The sequence below is a fragment of the Pleurodeles waltl genome, chromosome 1_1 (assembly GCF_031143425.1).
Source record: "Pleurodeles waltl isolate 20211129_DDA chromosome 1_1, aPleWal1.hap1.20221129, whole genome shotgun sequence".
Classification (NCBI taxonomy): Eukaryota; Metazoa; Chordata; class Amphibia; order Caudata; family Salamandridae; genus Pleurodeles; species Pleurodeles waltl.
The window spans coordinates 837,814,340-837,836,362 of record NC_090436.1 but is presented as its reverse complement, the minus strand read 5'-3'; the positions used below and the strand labels follow the sequence as shown (position 1 = coordinate 837,836,362).

Below are 22,023 nucleotides of genomic sequence, written 5' to 3'. Positions count from 1 at the left end.
TTTAAATATAAAGGCACAACTTAAATGGGAATATGTTAGTTCGTCCATCTCCCCAAACTTCTTTCAGATTGTGAGAGTGTATCCGATTTTAAAGAAAGGTAGAAAAACCTCCCTGTTAATAGTTCATTCTTATATCCCCTATATAAGGAATTTGATAGAGTTTTATTGTCTGTGCTTAATCAAATATTATTGATCAGCTCTAATCTACATGAAAGTGTATGTGAGTTACTAATAATGGGAGATTTAAATTGAAAATTCTCCAACTTATCTCTTTCCACTTTTGGTTACCTAGAGAGGGAAACTGCTTTAAATATTCCACGGATTCTATTTTCCCTGAGAATGAGGACGGACAAAAGGGGAAACATTCTATTGAAAGGCTTGTGAGACTTATGTTGTATTATTCTAAATGGGCGTTTTAGTTCTGATCATCCAGCAGCTTTTACACATAAATCCCCGCAGAGTAGCTCAATAATTGATTATATGTTAGCTTATTATTATATTGCTCAATCAGTAGAGGATATGAGAGTCATGAATACATCCTTTAGTGATCACAAAATTCTCATTCTTTCGTTAAAAATGCAGTTTTCCCCTATAGATTCTTGGAATCCTCTGCGCAAAGCCATTAGCTTTTGTGGGAAAACAGGTAGAATTTTTTGGAACCAAGCTAATATGTCTTCTGCTCTTGAATCCATAGTGAGAGATGGAGAAAAATGGAAGGTTGACCCCCTAAATCATTTCTCTAAATTTATTGAATATATAACCCGAAGTGTTAAATATCATTGACCAAAGTTGTGACAGAAGAAAGTAAGGCAATCCATTCTATTATTAAATAGAGAAATTAATAAATTGGTAAGGAGACAGCATGAATGGGAGTCTAAGGATAAGAGCAAGAGAATATCTTTATTAAAAAGAAGAAGAGCACATGTGAAGTTAGGCATTAAGAGGGAAAATGAGGACAGATGAGGGATAGCAGTGAGGGAGCAGCGGTGACAAAAAATTCCCGCACATTTTGGGATACCATTCCTAAAGGCTGTGGAAGGCGTAAATCGTCCAGTGCCCCCCCAATGCCGAGGTGGATTGGAAGAATTATATATTGGCTCTGTATGCAGAAAATGAGGCGAGGGAGCCATAGGAAATGGATTGGAGTAAAAATAATAGATCCAATGAAAATTGTTGGGGTCTTGCCTCCGTGACTGAAATTAAGGGGTTCATTAGGACAATGAGGAATTCCAGAGCTATAGGCCCAGATGAGGTCCTGATGGCTTTAATTTTCAAACTTGAACCTCTGCTTTGGGCAAAAATCCTCCAACTGGTTTTCTGTGCCTGCTACTTAAAAAGTAGAGTCCCAGACTCCAGGACAGGGAGTGTTATTGTCCCATTCGATAAAAAGAGTGATACATCCTTGCCCATAAATTATCACCAAATCACACTATTGGATGCAACTGGCAAGATATTTGCAAAAAGTTTTTTTGTACATTTAACATACTGGGTCGAGGATAACGAGATACATCCTCTGGATGAAGCAAGTTTTAGAAAGGAACTTAGTACTTTAGACAATATTTTATTGTTGCATACAATAAATGAAAAATATGTTCAGATAAGGGGGAAACAGTATATGCAGAGTTTATTGATTTCTCTCCAGCCTTTGATAGAGTGGACAGGAAAATACTGTGGAAAAAACTATATGAGCTGGGTATCCCCTCAAACCTGCTACGCTTGATTATAGCTTTGCACTCCTCTACCTAGTGTAAAATTTTGAACAGGGTTTGCCTGATAAATTTCCTACAAAAAATGGATTGAAGCAAGGCTGTTTGTTGGCAACATTGATATTTTCCTCATATATTCATGATCTGCGGATGGCACTTTGCAAACAATTGTAGGATATCCTTTGTCTTGCCTCCTATATGCAGATGATATAGTTGTGATTGACCTTACCCCAAAAGGTTTAAATCAGCGATTGGTGGCGTTACACCTATATTCTACACAGCATAATTTGCAGATTAAGCAATCCAAATCTTAAATTATATGTTTCCTTGGGAAAAAACTGGGTAAGAAAATAAACTTCTCCTGGTCTTTGGGCCAACACAAGCTAGAGCGGGTACAATCCTACTGTTTTTTGGGGAAGATTTTTTCCTCTTCACTCAGTGACAAAGATCACATGTGCAGTAATGTCTCGAATGCTTTATCTTAAACACAAGGTTTACTTGCATTTTTTACAAAAGTTGGCATCACTTCCACCATTTATTAATGGCTTATCAAACAAAGATACCGGCCACACTCCTGTATGCTCTTGAGGGCACAGAGATCTCTAAATGGAATTTGTTAGATAGGACAGAAGGGCAGGCATTAAGATGCCTAGCCTTTTGTAATAATTTGGCCTCAGTGGCAGCCTTAAGGCTCAAATGTGGTATTAAGAATGTTTTTGTATTGGTCCTTGTGGCTGTGGTTAAGAGAGCTTATAGTTTAGCCCACAGTAAGGCAGCTACCTTAATAAATCTAGCTTTTATAGAAATGTTTAACAGATTGAAAGAAAAATCTATATTTTTTAAAAATTATAATCTATTTTACAATTGCTTGAGCTAAACCATGATTCGATTCAATCCTCTTTGCCCACTACTTTTAAAACTCTTTTAAAAGAAACGTCCTGGTTGAAAAGTTTCTCCTCTGATTTATAGTTCTGCAGTAATAAAAGGAGACTGACCAGGTTAACCAAATCAGTAATTTTTAAACAATCTCAGCCCTGCCTTTCTTGGAATATTCCCCATGGGATAAGGTGCTTGTACCTTTTGCTGAGATTAGATAGATTGCCCCTTAGAGATCTTACCTCTAAATGGGATGAATCTGATAATAATTGCGATCTCTGTCAACTGGGTGTGCAGAATTTTAAACAAGTACTATTTATTTGTCTCACTTTAGCCCTGGCCAGGAACAAATGGCTAAAACCTCTTTACCTGCACTTTTATATTCACTCAGCAGGAATGCTTTTGAAGCTCTTTATAATCCTCCTAATACATTTATTTGTTTTAGGATTTTTTAATTATTTCAGTCTTTTCTAAATCTCTACTGAGTGTATTGTATTGGTGATCAATATGAAGATTGAAAATGTACTCTTCAGGGCAGATTGGAAAACTATGATAAGATTTCCTGGTGCTTCTCAATTCGCATTAACTGCTAAAGGTCATTTGGCCTGGACTGTATTGAATGTTTTTCTATTATTTCCGCTTGGAAGTATATGTTACACAACTGTTTTACTGTAGAAAATGTTATGGTATATGAGGGTTCTCTACGAGAAGTCTCCCTAGGGTTCCATGACGCACTGTCTGAGGCACTCTGTGGCTTTTTCTTCCTTAGAATATTTAATGTTTATACTCTAGAGGCTAATTTGAATAACTTGAATAACTTGATCAACTTTAGATTCGCTACTGTGATATAGTGTGTGAGCAATGTATTTGTATAATTTTGAGCTCTTTTTTGATCTTCTGTGGAATTTCTAAATGAATGTTCTTAGGTCGTTTCATGTCTTTTTAGGAATTGGTTTAACATGCAGACATCTTAGGAGTTCCAATTGATGAAATAAATAAAAACTTGAAACTTGAAACACAGAAAGAAAAAGTAGGAACTTTGGGAATTTCAGGATATAGAAAAATCAATCCTAGCTTACCACAAAATAATTATTCCCTCCTAGGTGCCACTTGCCTCCATATTATGAGTAAACCTCAGGGAGGGTAAGTTTGGCTCCAATTAATAGAGGTACATACCATTGAATGACTTGGTAAAAATGGGTTGAAATTCATGTACTCAGATCCAATGAAGCCCTTAAACTTTGACATTAGTCACACTTTGTATGAGTCCCGATATATGACGAATCTCTAAAACAAGTTAGATATTAGTAAGGTGTACCCTATATTCAAGGTTCACATATGTGACATATCCGTATTTGGTATTTTGCAAAGTGCTATATTTCACTCATAGGCATCTTGCGGGCAGTGTAAATTATTTACAGCTGATGTGTATTATGAATTTATTTCTGAGAGGGTAGAGCCAGGATTTAAAGCTATCCTGAGCTTTAGCAAGGTGTCTCTTGGCTTACAGCTAGAGAATGACTGTTTTAATGGAATCACTGTTGCATACTGGAAGTACCAGCAACATACTCTGACATGGCTTGTTTTAGGGGCATGGATTAATAAATGTCCAACATATTTTAGGAGATTAGTAGGACAGTGCCATTTTAAATTTTCCAATGGTGGTGTGTCTATGTTTGTGCAAATGTCTCCTGTTGGACATAGCCCTTTCTGTGGGGTCACACCAGTTTTTGCCTTCCTCAGCAATCCTTTGCTGCATCCATTTTTGTTGGCTTTTAGGACTCTGATCACAATTTTTCTGCTAACTTCTGGCAAAGTGTTTGATCTCTCTCCTTAAACCATGGTAAAATTAGACCACACCTAATTGATACGTTTAATTAACTTGTAATTCCTTAGTAAATGGTATCACATGTATTCAAGGCATGTAAATTAAATGCTACTAGTGCACTGCAGCACTCATTGTGTCACCCACTAAAGTGGCCTTTTAAAACATGTCGCAGGCCTACCACTGCAGTCTGTAGTGCAGTTCTAAACTGTCATATCAACCAGGCAAAACAAACATGTTGCCTTGTGTAAGCATTCCTTTTTAATACTTATAAGTTGGGCTCCCAGTTTTCTGATATTTTGTGTTTTGAACACGTCCATCTGTATTTATACAAATTTATTTTCAGGACATCTTGTTGGATATTGGTGTTTACCCATTCTTATTTAGAATTTGTGAGTAAATGAACCCAGAGCTTGTGTATTTCCACATTTATTTTAGAAATAAACATGCACTTGTACTTTTATGCTGGTCATGTTTCAGCACATTTAACAGCCAAATATTATAAAGAAGCCGACCCATATGAGACTATAAGCATTATAATTTAAGCATACCTTGAGATATGCAGTAATTTAAGCATACTGGAAGTACCAGCAACATACTCTGACATGGCTTGTTTTAGGGGCATGGATTAATAAATGTCCAACATATTTTAGGAGATTAGTAGGACAGTGCCATTTTAAATTTTCCAATGGTGGTGTGTCTATGTTTGTGCAAATGTCTCCTGTTGGACATAGCCCTTTCTGTGGGGTCACACCAGTTTTTGCCTTCCTCAGCAATCCTTTGCTGCATCCATTTTTGTTGGCTTTTAGGACTCTGATCACAATTTTTCTGCTAACTTCTGGCAAAGTGTTTGATCTCTCTCCTTAAACCATGGTAAAATTAGACCACACCTAATTGATACGTTTAATTAACTTGTAATTCCTTAGTAAATGGTATCACATGTATTCAAGGCATGTAAATTAAATGCTACTAGTGCACTGCAGCACTCATTGTGTCACCCACTAAAGTGGCCTTTTAAAACATGTCGCAGGCCTACCACTGCAGTCTGTAGTGCAGTTCTAAACTGTCATATCAACCAGGCAAAACAAACATGTTGCCTTGTGTAAGCATTCCTTTTTAATACTTATAAGTTGGGCTCCCAGTTTTCTGATATTTTGTGTTTTGAACACGTCCATCTGTATTTATACAAATTTATTTTCAGGACATCTTGTTGGATATTGGTGTTTACCCATTCTTATTTAGAATTTGTGAGTAAATGAACCCAGAGCTTGTGTATTTCCACATTTATTTTAGAAATAAACATGCACTTGTACTTTTATGCTGGTCATGTTTCAGCACATTTAACAGCCAAATATTATAAAGAAGCCGACCCATATGAGACTATAAGCATTATAATTTAAGCATACCTTGAGATATGCAGTAATTTAAGCAAATCTCATCCAGTTTTTCTAACTCCCTATGTTGTCAATATGCACAGCTATTGGCCTGGAATTCATAAATTACAGCATGTACATTTACTTAAAAGAAGCCAGATTGTTCTGTATTTTGCAGCTGTTAAAAATAAATACAGAAAATAAATACAAAGCTTTCTTTCTGTATTTATCTGTAAAAATCAGTGAAATCGGAAAACTGGGAACCTTATTTATAAGCCACCGCTAAAGTAGACCCTAAAGAGACCCTACGGGCTCCTAGGGTGGGATGAATGGTATTTAAAAGGTAGGACGTGTGATTAGGTTTTACACTAGTTTTTCACTGTTGTAAAACCTATCTTTCTAATAGACTAACACTGGGCTACCTTGCTTCAATTAATAAGTGCTGATTTCATATTGGGAACAAATAGACAGTATATCTGAATCTGCCTAAGGACAGTTTGCATAGACTGCAGCTGATCAGACTGTGGCTGCCAGGGTGTCATTGAGTCTGATCGTGCATCGCAAGTAATGCACTCAGTGTACTGCCTGCTAATCAAACAGTGCATTGTTTTTAATTCTATCAGTTTCTATAGAAGTCCATCTATAAATACAGGCACATGCATGGTCAGAAAGTTTTTAATGACACTACTCATCTCCTGAAATAAGCTGGACATTTTTTGCTACAAGTGCCTAAAACTAACCTACCGCTAGTGGGAGAGCCAAGCACTGAGGGCATGATGCTTTACTCAATCCCTACTCGATCTTCTGCCTTACAAGGAGTCAATGCATTAATGCTGCACTGTTATGCTTTTTCATATAAGCTTGGTGGTGAGGGTCTGTCAGTGTTACCAGGTTCCCTCTGGCTCCCATCCTCGCATGCTCACATCAAATATAGGAGCAGCATAGAAAACTAGGGGGATTAAAAGGCCCAGAACGGTCCATGTTTAGATTTACATTTCCACTCTTACCCATACAAATGGTTAGCACTCCAAATTAGTAGACCACCATCCAGCTAATATATGAGCAGTCGGGCAGCGGAGCAGGGGTCTGAAATGTGTTTCGGGAAAAGGGAGACAGTAATACCCTTTACATTAATTGTGACTTTCAGAACAACATATCTGTGCTCAGTCAGTTTTCCAGCAGGTAAAGAGAAATGTGACAGGTACACATTCCAGCACATTTCTCTGTAATAACAGGGCGAACAGAAATTAAAGTTTGTGACCGAGGGCATTTATTTATTGATACATAAGCTTAATGGCCTTGTTTGAAAAGTGATTTACTTTAGGTTTGTGTAAATAGAGGAACAGATGGGCTATGTGATAGACATTGAGCTGGATGGATGGATGCATGAATGAATGGATAATTTTATGATAAGTAATCATGATGATGTTTAACTGGGAGTATTGTATGTTGAATTCGACCTACTAATTATTTTCTTTTTTCTGTTTCATGTTTTAATAGATTGATAAGGAACAGTTTGACAGAATTCTTGAGTTAATTGAAAGTGGGAAAAAAGAAGGAGCAAAACTGGAATGTGGAGGTTGTGCTTGGGGAAAAAAAGGTTTCTTCATTGAGCCTACTGTGTTCTCTGATGTGAAAGATGACATGCGCATTGCCAAAGAAGAGGTAAACAAATTAATCAAGTTTTTATACCTACCGTATTTATCGGCGTACAACACGCACCGGCGTATAACACGCACCTCATAAACTTAAATTTCGGAATGTACTATGGGTCCTTAACATTATATCGGCGTATAACACGCACACATCATTTGCCCCTTATTTTCAGGGAGAAAAAGTGCGTGTTATATGCCGATAAATACGGTATTTCATTATCTTGTATTTTTCTGATCACGTTTCATATTTATTGAAATAGCTTCACTAATTTTTGAGGAGGAACAGAAAACATGGTGTAAGCCCCAGAAGGTTTATGGGGAGCATGACATCATTAACGTTTGTTAGCAGAACTATGCTTGCAGCTAGAATTCCCCTTAGAAAATGTTTTAACATTGGTTCCATATTGATCATGTAAGCTAGCTTGTCCCCACCTCAAATAGAAGTTGTAGCGGGACTATGCCAAGAAAAATCTTGAAACAAATGCTACAAACCATGCATGTCTTAGTAACATTTTCAGAGGGAACTAGCTATCACTCCATAGGTTTAAAATAGGAGAATTTCTTAAATATTGTAGCCCTTGCTGGTATGCCAAATGAATCCCGGCATCTCATGGTTCAGGGATGCTCTGAACACGTAAATGTGGCAATATCCCCTGGCCAGTTACCTGATCAGGTTACAGACGAAGGTCTCCTTAGATTTACTAGATTAGAGGACTCCTCCACCCCTAATCAGGTTCCATTTCTTCAAGCTAAACTAACAGTAGTAAATCTAGAAGAAATTTGACTAACCAGGAACAGTAAAAGCAGGAACAAACACGAAACCAGCCAGGGGAACGTTGAGATCCAGAACAGCTAAAGATAGGATTGCTGGACAATATTGTATTTTCAGATGGCATTTTTAAGGAAGGACATCAAAGTATTTCATGCTGAACTGAATCTAACAAGAGGTAATGACTGTCATCATCTTGGATTGGATAACCTTCCTTGTTTTCCTCTGCACATGCTATCCTAGCTTGCAGACATCATCATGGACTGGGGCCACAATCTTAGCTCGGTTCCAACACCAAGGCATGGAACCATCATCATTATATTGGGCCCGGGGACACAAGGCTGATTTCCAATGAGTTCCACTTTTCCTGCAGCAGCTGCTGACCTGGCATGGCTCTTATCACCTCTTTGGCTCATCCCAGAAGACCAATAACAGCTAGCTACCATGACACATGCATGAGTCATTGTGCCTCAACCAAAGCAAGGCAAAGTACATAAGCCAGGTAAGCATGACATTGTCTCTTCCCTAACACCATCATTTGCATTTATCATGCACACATTCAAATAGTGCTGCAGAACATTATGGGCCAGATGTACAAACCTTTTTGCACGTTGCAAACAGCGAATTTCGCTGTTTGCGACGTGCAAAAAGCACATTGCGATGCCCAATCCCCGTTTTGCGAGTCAGTAATCTGGTTACTGACTCGCAAAACAGGACTGCGTATCGTTATTAGGAAGGGGTGTTCCCCTTCCTAATTGCTAGTCGCAGCGCGGTGCTGTATTGTTTTGTGACCGCAAATGCAGTCACAAAGCAATCGCAGTTATCACCAGTGTCACACTGGTGGTAACCCATTCGCAAAAGGGATGGGGTCCTCATGGGACCCTTTCCCCTTTGTGAATGGTATGAAAAAAAATTTTTTAGAGCAGGCAGTGGTCCTATGGACCACTGCCTGCTCTGAAAAAATGAAACAAAAACGTTTCATTTTTTAGTTTTGTAATGCATCTCGTTTTCCTTTAAGGAAAAAGGGCTGCTTACAAAAAAAAAATGCTTTATTCAAAGCAGTCACAGACATGGTGGTCTGCTGTCTCCAGAAGGCCACCATCCTTGTGAGTGCCGCCACTCGCAAGGGGCTCGCAAATTGCGACCCGCCTCATTAATATTAATGAGGTGGGCCTTTGCAACCCCCTTGCGAGTCGCAGATGGTGTCAGGGACACCATCCTACATTCTGGATTGCAACTCGCAAACTGCGAGTTGGTCTGACACACAATTTACGAGTCGCAATCCAGATTTTTGCTACATCTGGCCCTATATCTGCACATCCAATCCACACTACCTTATTCACATCACCATTTATCACTCTTCACTATTAACACACTATTCAGACACTGCACCTTAGGGTTGTTAGCGCGTCAGTCCTTAATATGTACGTTTACAAGGTGACGCGTATAGGTCAATGAAACTTTTGATTCGCATGGAGTATCCTAGCTATTATGTGACCAACAGTTCAGTTGTCAATTCACAAATTTTATTTTAATAACCATTAGACAAATCATCAATCAATAATTAATAAAAGCAATAAACATCACACCATGACTTTTCAGCCAGGAATAACCACACCTCAATATACGTTTTAGTAATTTTATTTCCCTTTTTGTTACAATACTAAGTCATGAGATTAATTCAAACTCAATTCAGTTCAGATACGAACAGCATTAATTAGTTAGAAGACGCCAAAAACATAATCTACTCAAAGCTTGCATCATGGTACACTCTAGAGCATTAACACAAATCAATAAGAGCATCAAGGGAAAGGCTGGCAGAAGGGGTGCTCTGGGGCCCCCTGGGGGCCCCTGCACTGCCCATGCACTTGGCATGGGCTGGGAAGGGGCCCCTGGCAAGTGCCCCATCATGCAGGTCACTGCCCGATTTACGGGCAGTGATCTGTGCAACGGGTGCAGATGTACCCACTGCACAGAGGCATTGAAGGCGGCTCCACGTCCCGGCCATGCTTTCTGCTGGGCCGGCGGGCGGAAACAATGTTTCTGCCCGTCGCCCCAGCAGAATGTTCTTCATGCGGCCGGCGGGGTCTCAGGGGTGCTGGCGGTCAGTTAAATGATTGCCAGCCTGAACAGGGTGGTAAACACTGCTGTGTTCCTTATGAGGGCCTTTGTCTTCTTCTCCAATTTTCCCTGAAGGTTCTTTCCCTATTTCGTTTGTACCTCCTCTGATTATTCTTAGACATTTTCAATGTAATCCTTTGGCACAATTTGCATAATCCCCATATTCCTAATAGACAAGCTATCACAATTAATATTACCTGTATAATTTTTAGTAGCACCCCATTCCAAATTTTACTAAGCCAATTTCCCACTGAAGCAAACCCTTTATCAACCTTTACCCAAACACCTGGTTCTTTCAATTCCTTTAAATCACTACTTGACTTAGTCAGATTAGTAAGTAAGGCCCTCATTATGACCCTGGCTGATAGGGGAGAAGTGGGGGTAATACCGGCAACAGACCGGCGTAAAAAAAATAGAATTATAACCATGGCAGTTACCACCATGGTCATCTGCCACTTCTCCCCTCCGACCGCCAGGACGGTGACAACCGCTGGGCTGGAGACTTCGGTCTCCAGCCCGGTGGCCGTCACCAGACCGCCGGCGATATCACGACTCTGCATACCGCCATGGATTTCGGGTGGTTTGGAACCGCCATGAAATCCATAGAGGTAGGCACTCTCAGTGCCAGGGAATATGTTCCCTGGCACTGATAGGGGTCTCCCCCACCCCCCATCCCCACCCCGAGTCCTCCCCCACACTCCCCACCCCCCTGCTACCCTCCAAAGGTGGCAGGACCCCACTCCCTACCCCTACCCCCAAGATTGAAACACACCCCCACCCTACACGCATACAGACACCACCATAACACATACCAACAAACATACCAAACATACACACAGTCATACACGCACACATGCATACAGACATCCACCCACACATACTCACAGACAGACATGCACGCATTTTCAAACACACAGAACCCCCGCATGCATACACGCACTCACACACCCCCTCTACATACTCACACACACACACCCATGCACACACACAACACACAACACCCCCCGGCCCCCTCCCGTAATGGACGATCAACTTACCTTGTCTGCTGATCCTCCGGGAGGGGACGGGATCCATGGGGGCTGCTCCACCACCAGCTCCCCATCATCAGAACACCGCCACACCGAATCATGGGACGTGATTCAGTGGGCTGTGTTCTGATGACAGGGCGGTGGAGGTGGAGCAACCTCCACTTCCCCGCCGACCGCCAGTATGGCTGCTGGCGGCTCTCCATCCGAAAAAGGACAGAGGGCTGCCAACAGTCATAATACGCCGCACAGAAAACCGCCTGCACTGGCGTTCTTCAGCACGGCGGTTCGAAGACCGCCGAGGTCATAATGAGGGCCTAAGTCTCTTATCTCTCTACTATTATTAGGGATATACGAACAACACTGCCTATAGTAAATCATTTTACAGACTCAGTCGTCCTTCGCTAGAAGAATGTCTAAAGCAAGACGATTTTGAAGAGTCATAGCTGTATCCGCAGCCAATTCAGTATCTATCAGGAGTATTACCCCTGTAAAATTTGTCAGCATTTTATCCACAATAGTAGACAACTTTCGAATCTTGATTGAATTTAGAATGACTCCCAGTGAAGGAATCACCACACCAAATATATCTCTCACTACCGCAGAAGAGGACTCCCTCCTCTGTCTCTTATGGTGTAATTCAGTCAATTTTGGAAACCTTTTCAAATCCTCTATTTGATAAATCTTTGGGAATACCATCCCCAAATAACATATCCCATACCATCCTCTTGGAAGATGGTAATAAGCATTAAGTCCACAAATATAATAAATCCCTGGAATCGCAGGGTCCTGACCATTCAACATAAAAGTCCATTTACTCTGAAACAAAAACACATGCCTACAGTCACTCGTACCCACACATAAAGTGTCAGTGTGCGACTTTGGCCTATATATACAAAGCTTCTCTATGTGTAATGCATCTAAAGCGGATTTCCCTCCCGTCTTTACTGCAGTGTAAGCATAATCATTCTTGTAAGTCCTTTTCTCTAAGCCTTTTTCTAATTTCTCTTGTAATGCTTTCCTCCTATCCTCAGTGTGACCTAAGAAGCTCTTCTCTAAAGGTGTAAGCAAGCATGTGAGGTTGTTTTTATGCACATAATCCATTCCAAACGTTAGTGTAGGTTCAAAGAATCCTCTAACCAATGCTTTGTCAAAATCTCAGTCCATGCTTTCTTTTCTTATTGACAATGAGAGAGGTGCACCCAAGAGTGCAATAAGGCAGGGCCCTCACCTTGACAGTAAATGTGCGGCAACCACTTCCTCCTTTGCTTTCCCTTGTGCCCTGTCTGGGTCAAAAGGAAGAGAGTTATAGGCTGCAGCATTCTATTTCTTAAGTGGTGGACAGGCCTGGCAACATTTCATGTGGTATAGTTTCAGAAATCACCCACATGATCCATCTCTTATCACTGGAAAACCACGCTACATAAAAGACGTGGTGTTTCCATGACTTAGGGAAGCACTACAAAGCCTAAATCAGCAGCCACTACTTTGCAGGTTAGTCGGCAGGGCTGTAGGAACTAAGGTAATGTATGTGCATGTGTGAAGTTGTTCTTTTGTATGTTGGTATAAGTGATTATTTGTATGTTTGTACATTCATATATGCATGTGGCTGTTTGTATGTGTCGATTACATACGCATGTGCAGTCAAGTCTTCTCTCTGGGTGTTTGTGATGATTTCTGGACATCTGCGGGCCTAATTGTCACTACTCCTGGCCTAAGGGTATGTGGCTCACATTGTATCTTTCACATTTCGATATTACAATGGCTATTTCTGAAATATTGGTAGTCTTGGCACATTGTAATTATCATAGCATGGCTTGTCTCTTATAGTGGCTACTGTTACTATAATGATTGCCTGGGCATATTGTTGGCATATTTGGCAAGTTATACTCCCTTGGCATTCTGGTGGCCCATATGCCATCCTCAACTGCTACATTGGCAGTCTTAGCATCTGTTGGATCTCCTTAGCATACAGTGCATCTTGGTATTATGCTGGCAAATGTGAAAACAACACGGTGATGGATGGAATACTTGAAATAATCTTAGCCACTATCTATCGCTCAGGCTGCATCCCAAGTCATCATTTTTTTGCCCACCATGCCATCCAAGTTTGAACCCACCCATATGCACATCAGTTTTGACCCTGCTCCCCCTGGGAACAGTCCAGCCGAACTGCCAGACCAGGTCCACCCTGGACCAGAAACAAGCATCCTAGGACCAGTTTTGGTGTATCACCCCTCATCAGCAAGGCTAGCTTGAATCGAGTGGCACAGTGAGCCAGGGACCCACGTCTTGGCATACCCGGCTCACTTTGGACGGCAAATGCAAAAACAACAAGGTGTTGGATAGAATGCTTGAATTATTCTCAGCCACTGGCAAAGGCTCAAGCCACATCCCAAGTCATTATTTCTTTGCCCACCGTGCCACCCCACTTTGGATCCAGCCATATGCAAATCAGTCTTGATCCTGCTCCCATGGGAACAGTTCATCCCAAACTGCCAGGCCAGGTCCTCCCTGGACCAGAAACAAGCATCCTAGGGCCTGTTATGGTGTATCACCCACTAATCAGCCGGACTATCTTGAATCCGGTGGCACAGTGAGCCTGGGACCCGTGCCATATCTGGCACACTTAGGGTGGCAAATGTGAAAACAGCAAGGTGATTAATAGAATGCTTGAATTAACCTCAGCCACTGGCAATCACTTGGGCTGCTTCCCAATCCATCGATTTTTTTGCCCACTGTTGGACTTTTGCTTATGCAGGGTCATCCCCAGTCTTTTTGCCTCCTGACTGTTGGCTTTTCAACTCTGAGCACTTTACCACTGCTAACCAGTGCTAAAGTGCCTATGCTCTCTGTGTAAAATGTGTACGTAATTGGTTCTCCATGATTGGCATATTTGTTTTACTATTAAGTCCCTAGTAAAGTGCACTAGAGGTGCCCAGGGCCTGTAAATCAAATGTTACTAGTGGGCCTGCAGCACTGGTTGTGCCACCCACACAAGTAACCCTGTAAGCTTGTCTCAGACCTGCCACTGCAGTGTCTGTAAGTGAATTTGTACACTGTAAATTCGACTTGGCAAGTGTACCCACTTGTCAGGCCTAAACCTTCCCATTTCTTACATGTAAGGCACCCCTAAGGTAGGCCCTAGGTAGCCCCAAGGGCAGGGTGCAGTGTATGGATAAGGTGGGACATATAGTAATGTGGTTTATATGTCGTGACAGCGAAATACTTCCAATTTCGTTTTTCACTGTCTCTCTCATAGGATAACATGGGGGCTACCTTTAAATATGATTAAAGTGTAGATTCCCCTAGAGAGTAGATGGACATGTGGAGTTTGGGGTCCCTGAACTCACAATGTAAAAACACATCTTTTAGTAAAGTTGATTTTAAGATTGTGCGTTTGAAAATGCCACTTTTAGAAAGTGAGCATTTTCTTGCTTAAACCATTCTGTGACTCTGCCTTGTTTGTGGATTCCCTGTCTGGGTCAGTTTGACAGTTGGGTTGTTTTTCACCTCACACTAGACAGTGACACAAAGGGGGCTGGGGTGTAACCTGCATTTCCTGATTAGCCATCTCTGCTAGGAGGGAGGGGTGGAGTGATCACTCTCATCTGAAAGGACTGTGCCTGCCTCTGACAATACCGGCTCCAACCCCCTGCTGTGTATCTGAAGCCTTGCCTGGGCAAGGCAGGATTTCACAAGTAGGTGTGAGTCCCCTTTGAAGAAAGGTGACTTCAAAGACTAAAATGGGTATAAGAAGGGCACCCAAATCTACAGACTTTAGAAACACTTCTGGAACCAAGAGGAACCTCTGCCTGGAGAAGAGCTGATAGCCGAGGAAGAAGTGCTGCCCTGCCTGTGACTGTGCTTTGTGGAGCTTTCCTGCAGTGCTGCTTCTGCCAGAGTAAGAGGGCAAAGACTGGACTTTGTGTGCCTTCCATCTTGTGCAGAAATCTCCAAGGGCTTGAGTTAGAACTTGCCTCCTGTTGTTTGAAGTCTCAGGGACAGCAAAGATTTCTCTCTGCCACCACCTGGAGTCTCTGGAGAGACTCCTACTCCGACAAGTGGTGCCCTATCCAGTCCCTGGGCCCTTGAAAGGAAAGCTGGTGGAAATCCAAGGAAATCGGCTGTGGACGACTCCGGACCGACGCCGCTGCTGAATCCGGTAACGCCGCCTGCACCCGACGGCGTGACCTTCGCTGGAACGCGACGCTCTTCGCAGCCCCGACGCCGCAGCAGCCCCGCTGAAGTCCGCAACTCTGTGGAAGTCGCCGCACCACGTCGTGACTGACGCCGCTCGAAGTGCACGGATTCAATGTTTCGCACAGACGCTGCGATCCCTGATTTCGCGCATCGGCTTGTTTTTACTCTTCACCAAAGGTACTGTACTTGGGGGTCTACACGACTCCGTGTCCGGCGCCGCTGGTGTCGGCTTGTTGGGAACGACTCCGTCACGATGCCGTGTTAACATCTCATCGAAGCATTTTTGTTTCTAAGTGCTATTTTTGAGTTTAATCTCTAAAAATTCATAACTTGACTTGTGTATGTCGGATTTTTGTCGTTTTGGTCTTGTTTTGTTTAGATAAATATTTCCTGTTTTTCTAAACTGGTGTTGTGTCATTTTGTAGTGTTGTCATTAAGTTACTGTGTGTGTTGGTACAAATACTTTACACCTAGCGCTCTGAAGTTAAGCCTACTGCTCTGCCAATCTACCAAGGGGGTTAGCAGGGGTTAGCTGAGGGTGATTCTCTTTTACCCTGACTAGAGTGAGGGTCCTTGCTTGAACAGGGGGTAACCTGACTGTCAACCAAGGACCCCATTTCTAACACCCACCATGCCACCCAATTTGGACCCAGATATATGTAAATTAGCCTTGACTCTAGCTCTTCATATGATATGTCAAAATGATATATATTGTGTAAAGAGTCCAGGGGTCCCCTTTCTAGTGGACAGGGGCTTGATCTTGCAATTCCAAGGTGCTCTTTTAGAGGGTAGTGTGGTCTAGCAGCATTAGACTTATCATAGAAGAGTGTTAGACATCTGCAAATACACACAGTCAATAAATGAGACACACAACTCAATAAGGAGAGCCACACCAATTTACAAAAATAACAAGTATCTTTATATATATTTAGGCACCAGAATCAATATGATCAGGTAAGTACGTTTTGCAGGAGGAATCTTAACAGTTTTGAAAAGTTGACACTGTGCAATTTTTGGAAGCAGTAATGTTATCCTAAAAAGGAAAAACAAGGTACAGTATATCTACCCACAGGACGAATCTAATAGACTTAAGGTAGGTATTGGGCAAGGGTCAGTACCACACCAACAAGTCACACCGGGAAGCAATGGGGCGGCCGGGTGCAGAGGTGTAGTATGGCATTGGGTGCCCAATGTTAGTCGAAGGGGATCGGTCCGGTTGAAAGGGGGCTGCAGGTTTGGACAGGGAGTCCACTCAAGGAGAACCAACAGGTGGGTTCAAGTCTAGAGATGCTCGGGAACATGGAGACACCTTTGGTCCTCCTCTCCATGGGCTGGGGGTGACGAGTGTAGAGGTGCCCTGAGGAGTCAGGTTTTCTCGTGGTTAAGGGGGTCAGCGGGCAGAAGCTGCAGGTAGTGTCTGAAAGTCCTCAGTGGGTAAGTCCAAGGTGGGCTCTGTCTCTGGAGGGCTGGGGCACCACGTTGGCACAGTTGGCCCACTTGAGCTTGGGCTAGGTGGCACAGGTGCAGTGGTACTTTCCAGTGTTGGGTTTTTGGAGTCCGGACTCTTCTCAGGTCTCTTGGGGTGCCTGCGAGATGAAACGAAGCAGCTCTGCTGCACAATGGTAGTTCCTGGGTTTTTGCTGAAGACAGACAGTCCTCCCAGGCTTTTGAAGGTACAGCAGCTTGTAGGACAAGTCGACTTTGGTGCAAAACAGCGGGACAGCAGACAGGCTGGCAGGGCTGGGGCTAAGTCAGGTGCTTCTTCCTTAGTGTTTGCTTTTACACCCCTTGCGTGTCCTTCTTCTTCGTAGGTCGGGAGAAATCTAACATCTCAGTGTCAGGGGCTCCCCTAAATACTGAATTTAGGGACATTAGGGGAGTGTAGGGTAGGAGTCAGTGGGCCACTTACCCCTGTGGTCACTGTGCCCCCTTTATGACCACTTTGTGTGGGAAGTGGGCATAACCCTGTCCCAGAGTTCCTAATTCTGCCAGCTCTAAGATGGCAGATTTTTAAATGTTGTGTCCACATCAGGCAGCTTACCTTAGGGGTGGGTCTGACCTGAGAGGTGGGCATGACTCTCTGACTACTAATGTTTCCACCTCATCCTGTTGGGAGGGGTGTGCTAACCCCCTCCCCCACATCCCCCGCCAGAGCAGGCTTTGTTTCTGTGTGCCTGAGAGCAAAGGCTTTCACTCCTGGGGGCCAAATCAGTCTTGACCCTACTCCCCTAATGAGCTGGTCTATTCCCATGTGGAGCAGGATTTGCATAGGACTGGGTACAAATTGGGGTGGCATGGTAAGCAAAGAAAAACAATGGATTTAACCCAATCTGTATGGTTGTGAATGTTTGAAAATGTTCAGCATTCCACCCATCATATTTTTGTGTTGCTATTTTGGTATTATGCTGCCATCTCTTGGGATAGTTGTGGTAGTGGCATATTGTGGCCCTCCGTTACAATATTGCCCATCACAAGCAAAACCTGTGGATATTCCTAGTTTAACAGTGGCCATAACTGGCATAATGAGATCATGGCATGTTGTGGAGATCACTGACATTATTGTGACATTATATTGACTATCCCTGCCATAGAACTGGTTACCCTTTCCAAACTGTGGCTTTCTGTGGCCTAATATGCTCTGGCACAGTGTGCGTACGATTGACTTAATGGTTGTAATCCCCTATATTCCTAGCAAATAGGTTGTCCAGTCGTCTGGATGCTAACCTTAAATTGTTGGCTTTTCTGACAGAATCGTAGTCATTTGAGGCATACTGATTGCTGTTTTGAGCATAATAATTGTCCTGCCATAACGAGGGTCACTGCCGATACAGGATTCTGATGGGTTTTTCCCGCATATAGTTGTAATCACTAACATCTGGTGCCTTCTCATCACTCTTGGTGGACGTTCCTCTCATACTTTGGACATATGAGCTAGAATTCTCCCATATATGGCAGTAGAACATATTAGTACTTGATACAAATGGCAAACTGTTATTTGGGAACGAAATTTGTTCTCTAAAAAATGAACCTGGTACTTGAGAATATAACTTGTCATTTTCAGTTAGTGTTTGACTTTCTGTTTGGTGAAAGTGTTTAATTAGCCCAAGATGAAGTGTGGGTATTTGGGAGAAACATGAGTGTGTTTCCAGACAGTGCCAATCTTGTGTTCAAGGAAAAAAATGTTTATTTAGTAAGAGACTGTATCTGAAACTGACATTTGATACTCCACGAAAATGGAAGGCTGATGTTTGATTATGATTGTATTTCCTTAGTATATTTGATTTGATGTTTGAGTGATAAGCCAAGTTGTAAACCAAGGTAACAAATCCCTTTGAAGGACAGTAGCAGTTGTGGCATTGCGTCACTTTGTAATTATGGCGTGGCAGAAAAGCCACCTTAGCGCTGCGTTAGCATAAAAAAAATGATTCTATGGCGGTGCTAAGGTGGTGCAAGGGGCTTGTAAATATGCCCCATAGGTGTGCATTTACTAAAGGTTCGCACTTCCGTTCATAGAACATAACATAATGCAAAAGAGAGCATCAATTTACTTTTACCCTTAAAATGCATTGCACTGCTCCACTTAACAACACCCAAACTATCTTTAGTAAATGAGGATCAATGTGTCTGAATTTCATCAGTGCCCAGCATCTGATGGTATTGACCTTGGGTCCCGACTCCATAAAGAGTGGTTCTATTTTGATTGCATTGTTTGCTCTATTAATCAAGCAGTAATGCTTTGCCCTAAGCAAGCAGGAATGCTTTGTCCCTGATAATTTTCTCATTGATCTGTTTATCCATTCTCCAGATTGCAACATTGTATTCAAAAGTCATTTCCTACTCATGTAAGCCCTTCACATTATGATCCTTAGAAAATATATATTTATAAATTTCATCACATCAGGACTGTAGTAATAAAGCATTTGAACAGGAACCTCATAAAATAGGATAGAAGCACATTTGACAGGTGACAAGCTTTTTACCCTTCTATAAAAGCTCAAACTGGGGCAAAGGGCAAAGTTCCATTAAAAATTCTCTCTTATTTGATGGATTAAATCTAGTTGCCACTCCAACAAACGTTATGTTGTTTAGAACAACTAATTTATTGGACATCAGTCTAGATTAAATCTTGTTTATCACAAGGCCCAGTGAGTAGAAGCACGTTAAATCTGCCTCTTCACAGAGTTTATCCAGTGGTCTTCTACTTTGCCCAGCTGTGAAGAGGAGGTGAGGCAAATGAGTTGTATTTAAAATACTTTATCTATTCTACACCCTTAAATGCTTGGGTCAAGACCAAAAAAACAATCTGGCGACAGGCAAGTCTTTGGAGCTCTGGAATTAATCTGAGAATATCACATGCATATCCTATTTCCTCCAGAGGAGGTATTTAAAAACGGGTCCACTTATCTAAGATATACTAGGGATTTGAACTGCCAAGCCGTGTGTTTGAAATAAGGAACATTAAGCCAGGGTTCACTTGAAATTGCGTTTTCACAAAGGGCATAATAATCATTTAATATCATATACAACAGAGTGGTTGTTTTTGTTATTTCTGTTGACAACGTGTTTGTTGATAACCCTTGAAATTAATTAACCTTAAGCAGGTCTTGATGTAAGCTTCTTTGGATTGTGTTACCATTTCGTAATAATGGTGAGAATTAGTACAAAATTGCACAAGTACCACTGAACAACTTCTTCTTTACTTGCTCGTTTGTAAGACTTAAGCAAGCCTGCATAAATATTATGTTTCTAATTTACTATATCTGTGCATTGTAAAATCAACAAACATTCCTGTGCCTTTGCTGAAAAGCCAAGACGGTCAGGAAACAGATACGCCAACCTTTGTTTAGCCCTGACTTCTGTGGACCCTCACTGAATAGGTACTGGGAGATCAGGACCCCCTGCCTCACCAATTTCTATTTTTTTAAATTCAAATCAATACAGAACCAAGAATACATCAAACAAATTCACAAATTATGAAATGCTTTATTTAATTTACAAACAAAAGAATATGTAAACATTTAAATTTACATCTTAAGCAGAGGTTGGAGTTTTTCAAAATCTAGTTTAAAATATGGTGTAACACACTAAGGGGGTTATTCCAACTTTGGAGGAGTGTTAATCCGTCCCAAAAGTGACGGTAAAGTGACGGATATACCACCAGCCGTATTACGAGTTCCATAGGATATAATGGACTCGTAATACGGCTGGTGGTAAATCCGTCACTTTTCCGTCACTTTTGGGACGGATTAACACCTCCTCCAAAGTTGGAATAACCCCCTAAATAAATTCTGGCATATCACTTTGTCTTTTTTATGCTAGTTCATCCTCTTTTTGTGGGTGCATGCCTGTGCTTCCATTGAAGCCACCCTTTATCCGTGCCAGATCTGTTTGCTGTATTTGTGCTGCTTCCACACACCAAAATAAGGATACCAGCTTATTGTTTAGCCTCCAGTTTCAAATTGCTTCTCATGTACAGCACATTTGAAAATATTAATTTTTCATTTTTTTATATGTATTTTTTTAGTCTGCCAATATTTATTTTCCAAAAAGTTGTGGTCCCCTTGTGTAGCATTGCGTACTCCCAAGGATACATGGACCCCAGATTAAGAACCAGTAGTTTAGATCACATTAGATAAGGAACAGTAATCCTCTCATGGTGGTCGGACATTGATGAAATGTCCATTCCTGTAGAATTCTGTGGTACCTTACGAGACTGGAACGGTAGCACTAAGCCACATTTTAGGCACAAACTGCCTTGTAAGCTAGGTATAAATACACCTCCTCTAAACAGCTATGTTCATGGGTTAGAAATGAACAAAATCATGCAGAAATGTTTTTGAACTTTTCTAAATACTTGTATAGCTATTGCTTTTAAATCACAACTATGAATATTGTTTGCTTATTTAGCAAAGCTAAATCATGTAAAAGGTGAACAATTTGTGGTGACTATGTAGAAAAGGTGGATTGCCTGTCAAATTTATATTGGTGAACTTCTTTAGTAACTTGGCACAAGATTACGCTGATATGGGTTTTGTTGCAATAAAATCCAGAGAGCCCTCCACAAAACAGAATGTATGTATCAGAATGAACCAGCACAAGCTTAAATATCAGAATAACATTAATTGGATTCTAATCTAGATGTTAAGCCATTTGTTCTTTCATTTCATTGTAACAGATATTTGGGCCTGTTCAACAAATCTTGAAATTTAAAACAGTAGATGAAGTCATTAAACGTGCAAACAACACAACCTATGGCTTAGCAGCAGGAGTGTTTACTAAAGACCTGGACAAAGCCTTGACTTTTGCTACTGCTCTTCAAGCGGGCGTCGTATGGTAAGCTGCACTTAATTTGTATGTTCATTGGATTGTCGCTGTCAAGATATCCTAAATTTATCCACAGTCACAGTCATGCATAACGTATGTACTGCTATTTCCAACAGTCTGTCATTTAAATGTATTCTGTGGGAGTT

General features: G+C 41.6%; 1 protein-coding gene across 1 annotated transcript in view; it reads left to right on the top strand.

Annotated features, from left to right (window-relative positions):
* The window catches only part of ALDH1A1 (aldehyde dehydrogenase 1 family member A1), a 440,093-nt gene that overhangs the window by 374,724 nt on the left and 43,346 nt on the right, over positions 1 to 22,023 (top strand). The window contains exons 11-12 of the mRNA XM_069228985.1: positions 7,281 to 7,445; positions 21,729 to 21,886. Coding sequence (XP_069085086.1) covers positions 7,281 to 7,445; positions 21,729 to 21,886 — 323 coding nt within the window. The remainder of the gene's footprint in view (positions 1 to 7,280; positions 7,446 to 21,728; positions 21,887 to 22,023) is intronic.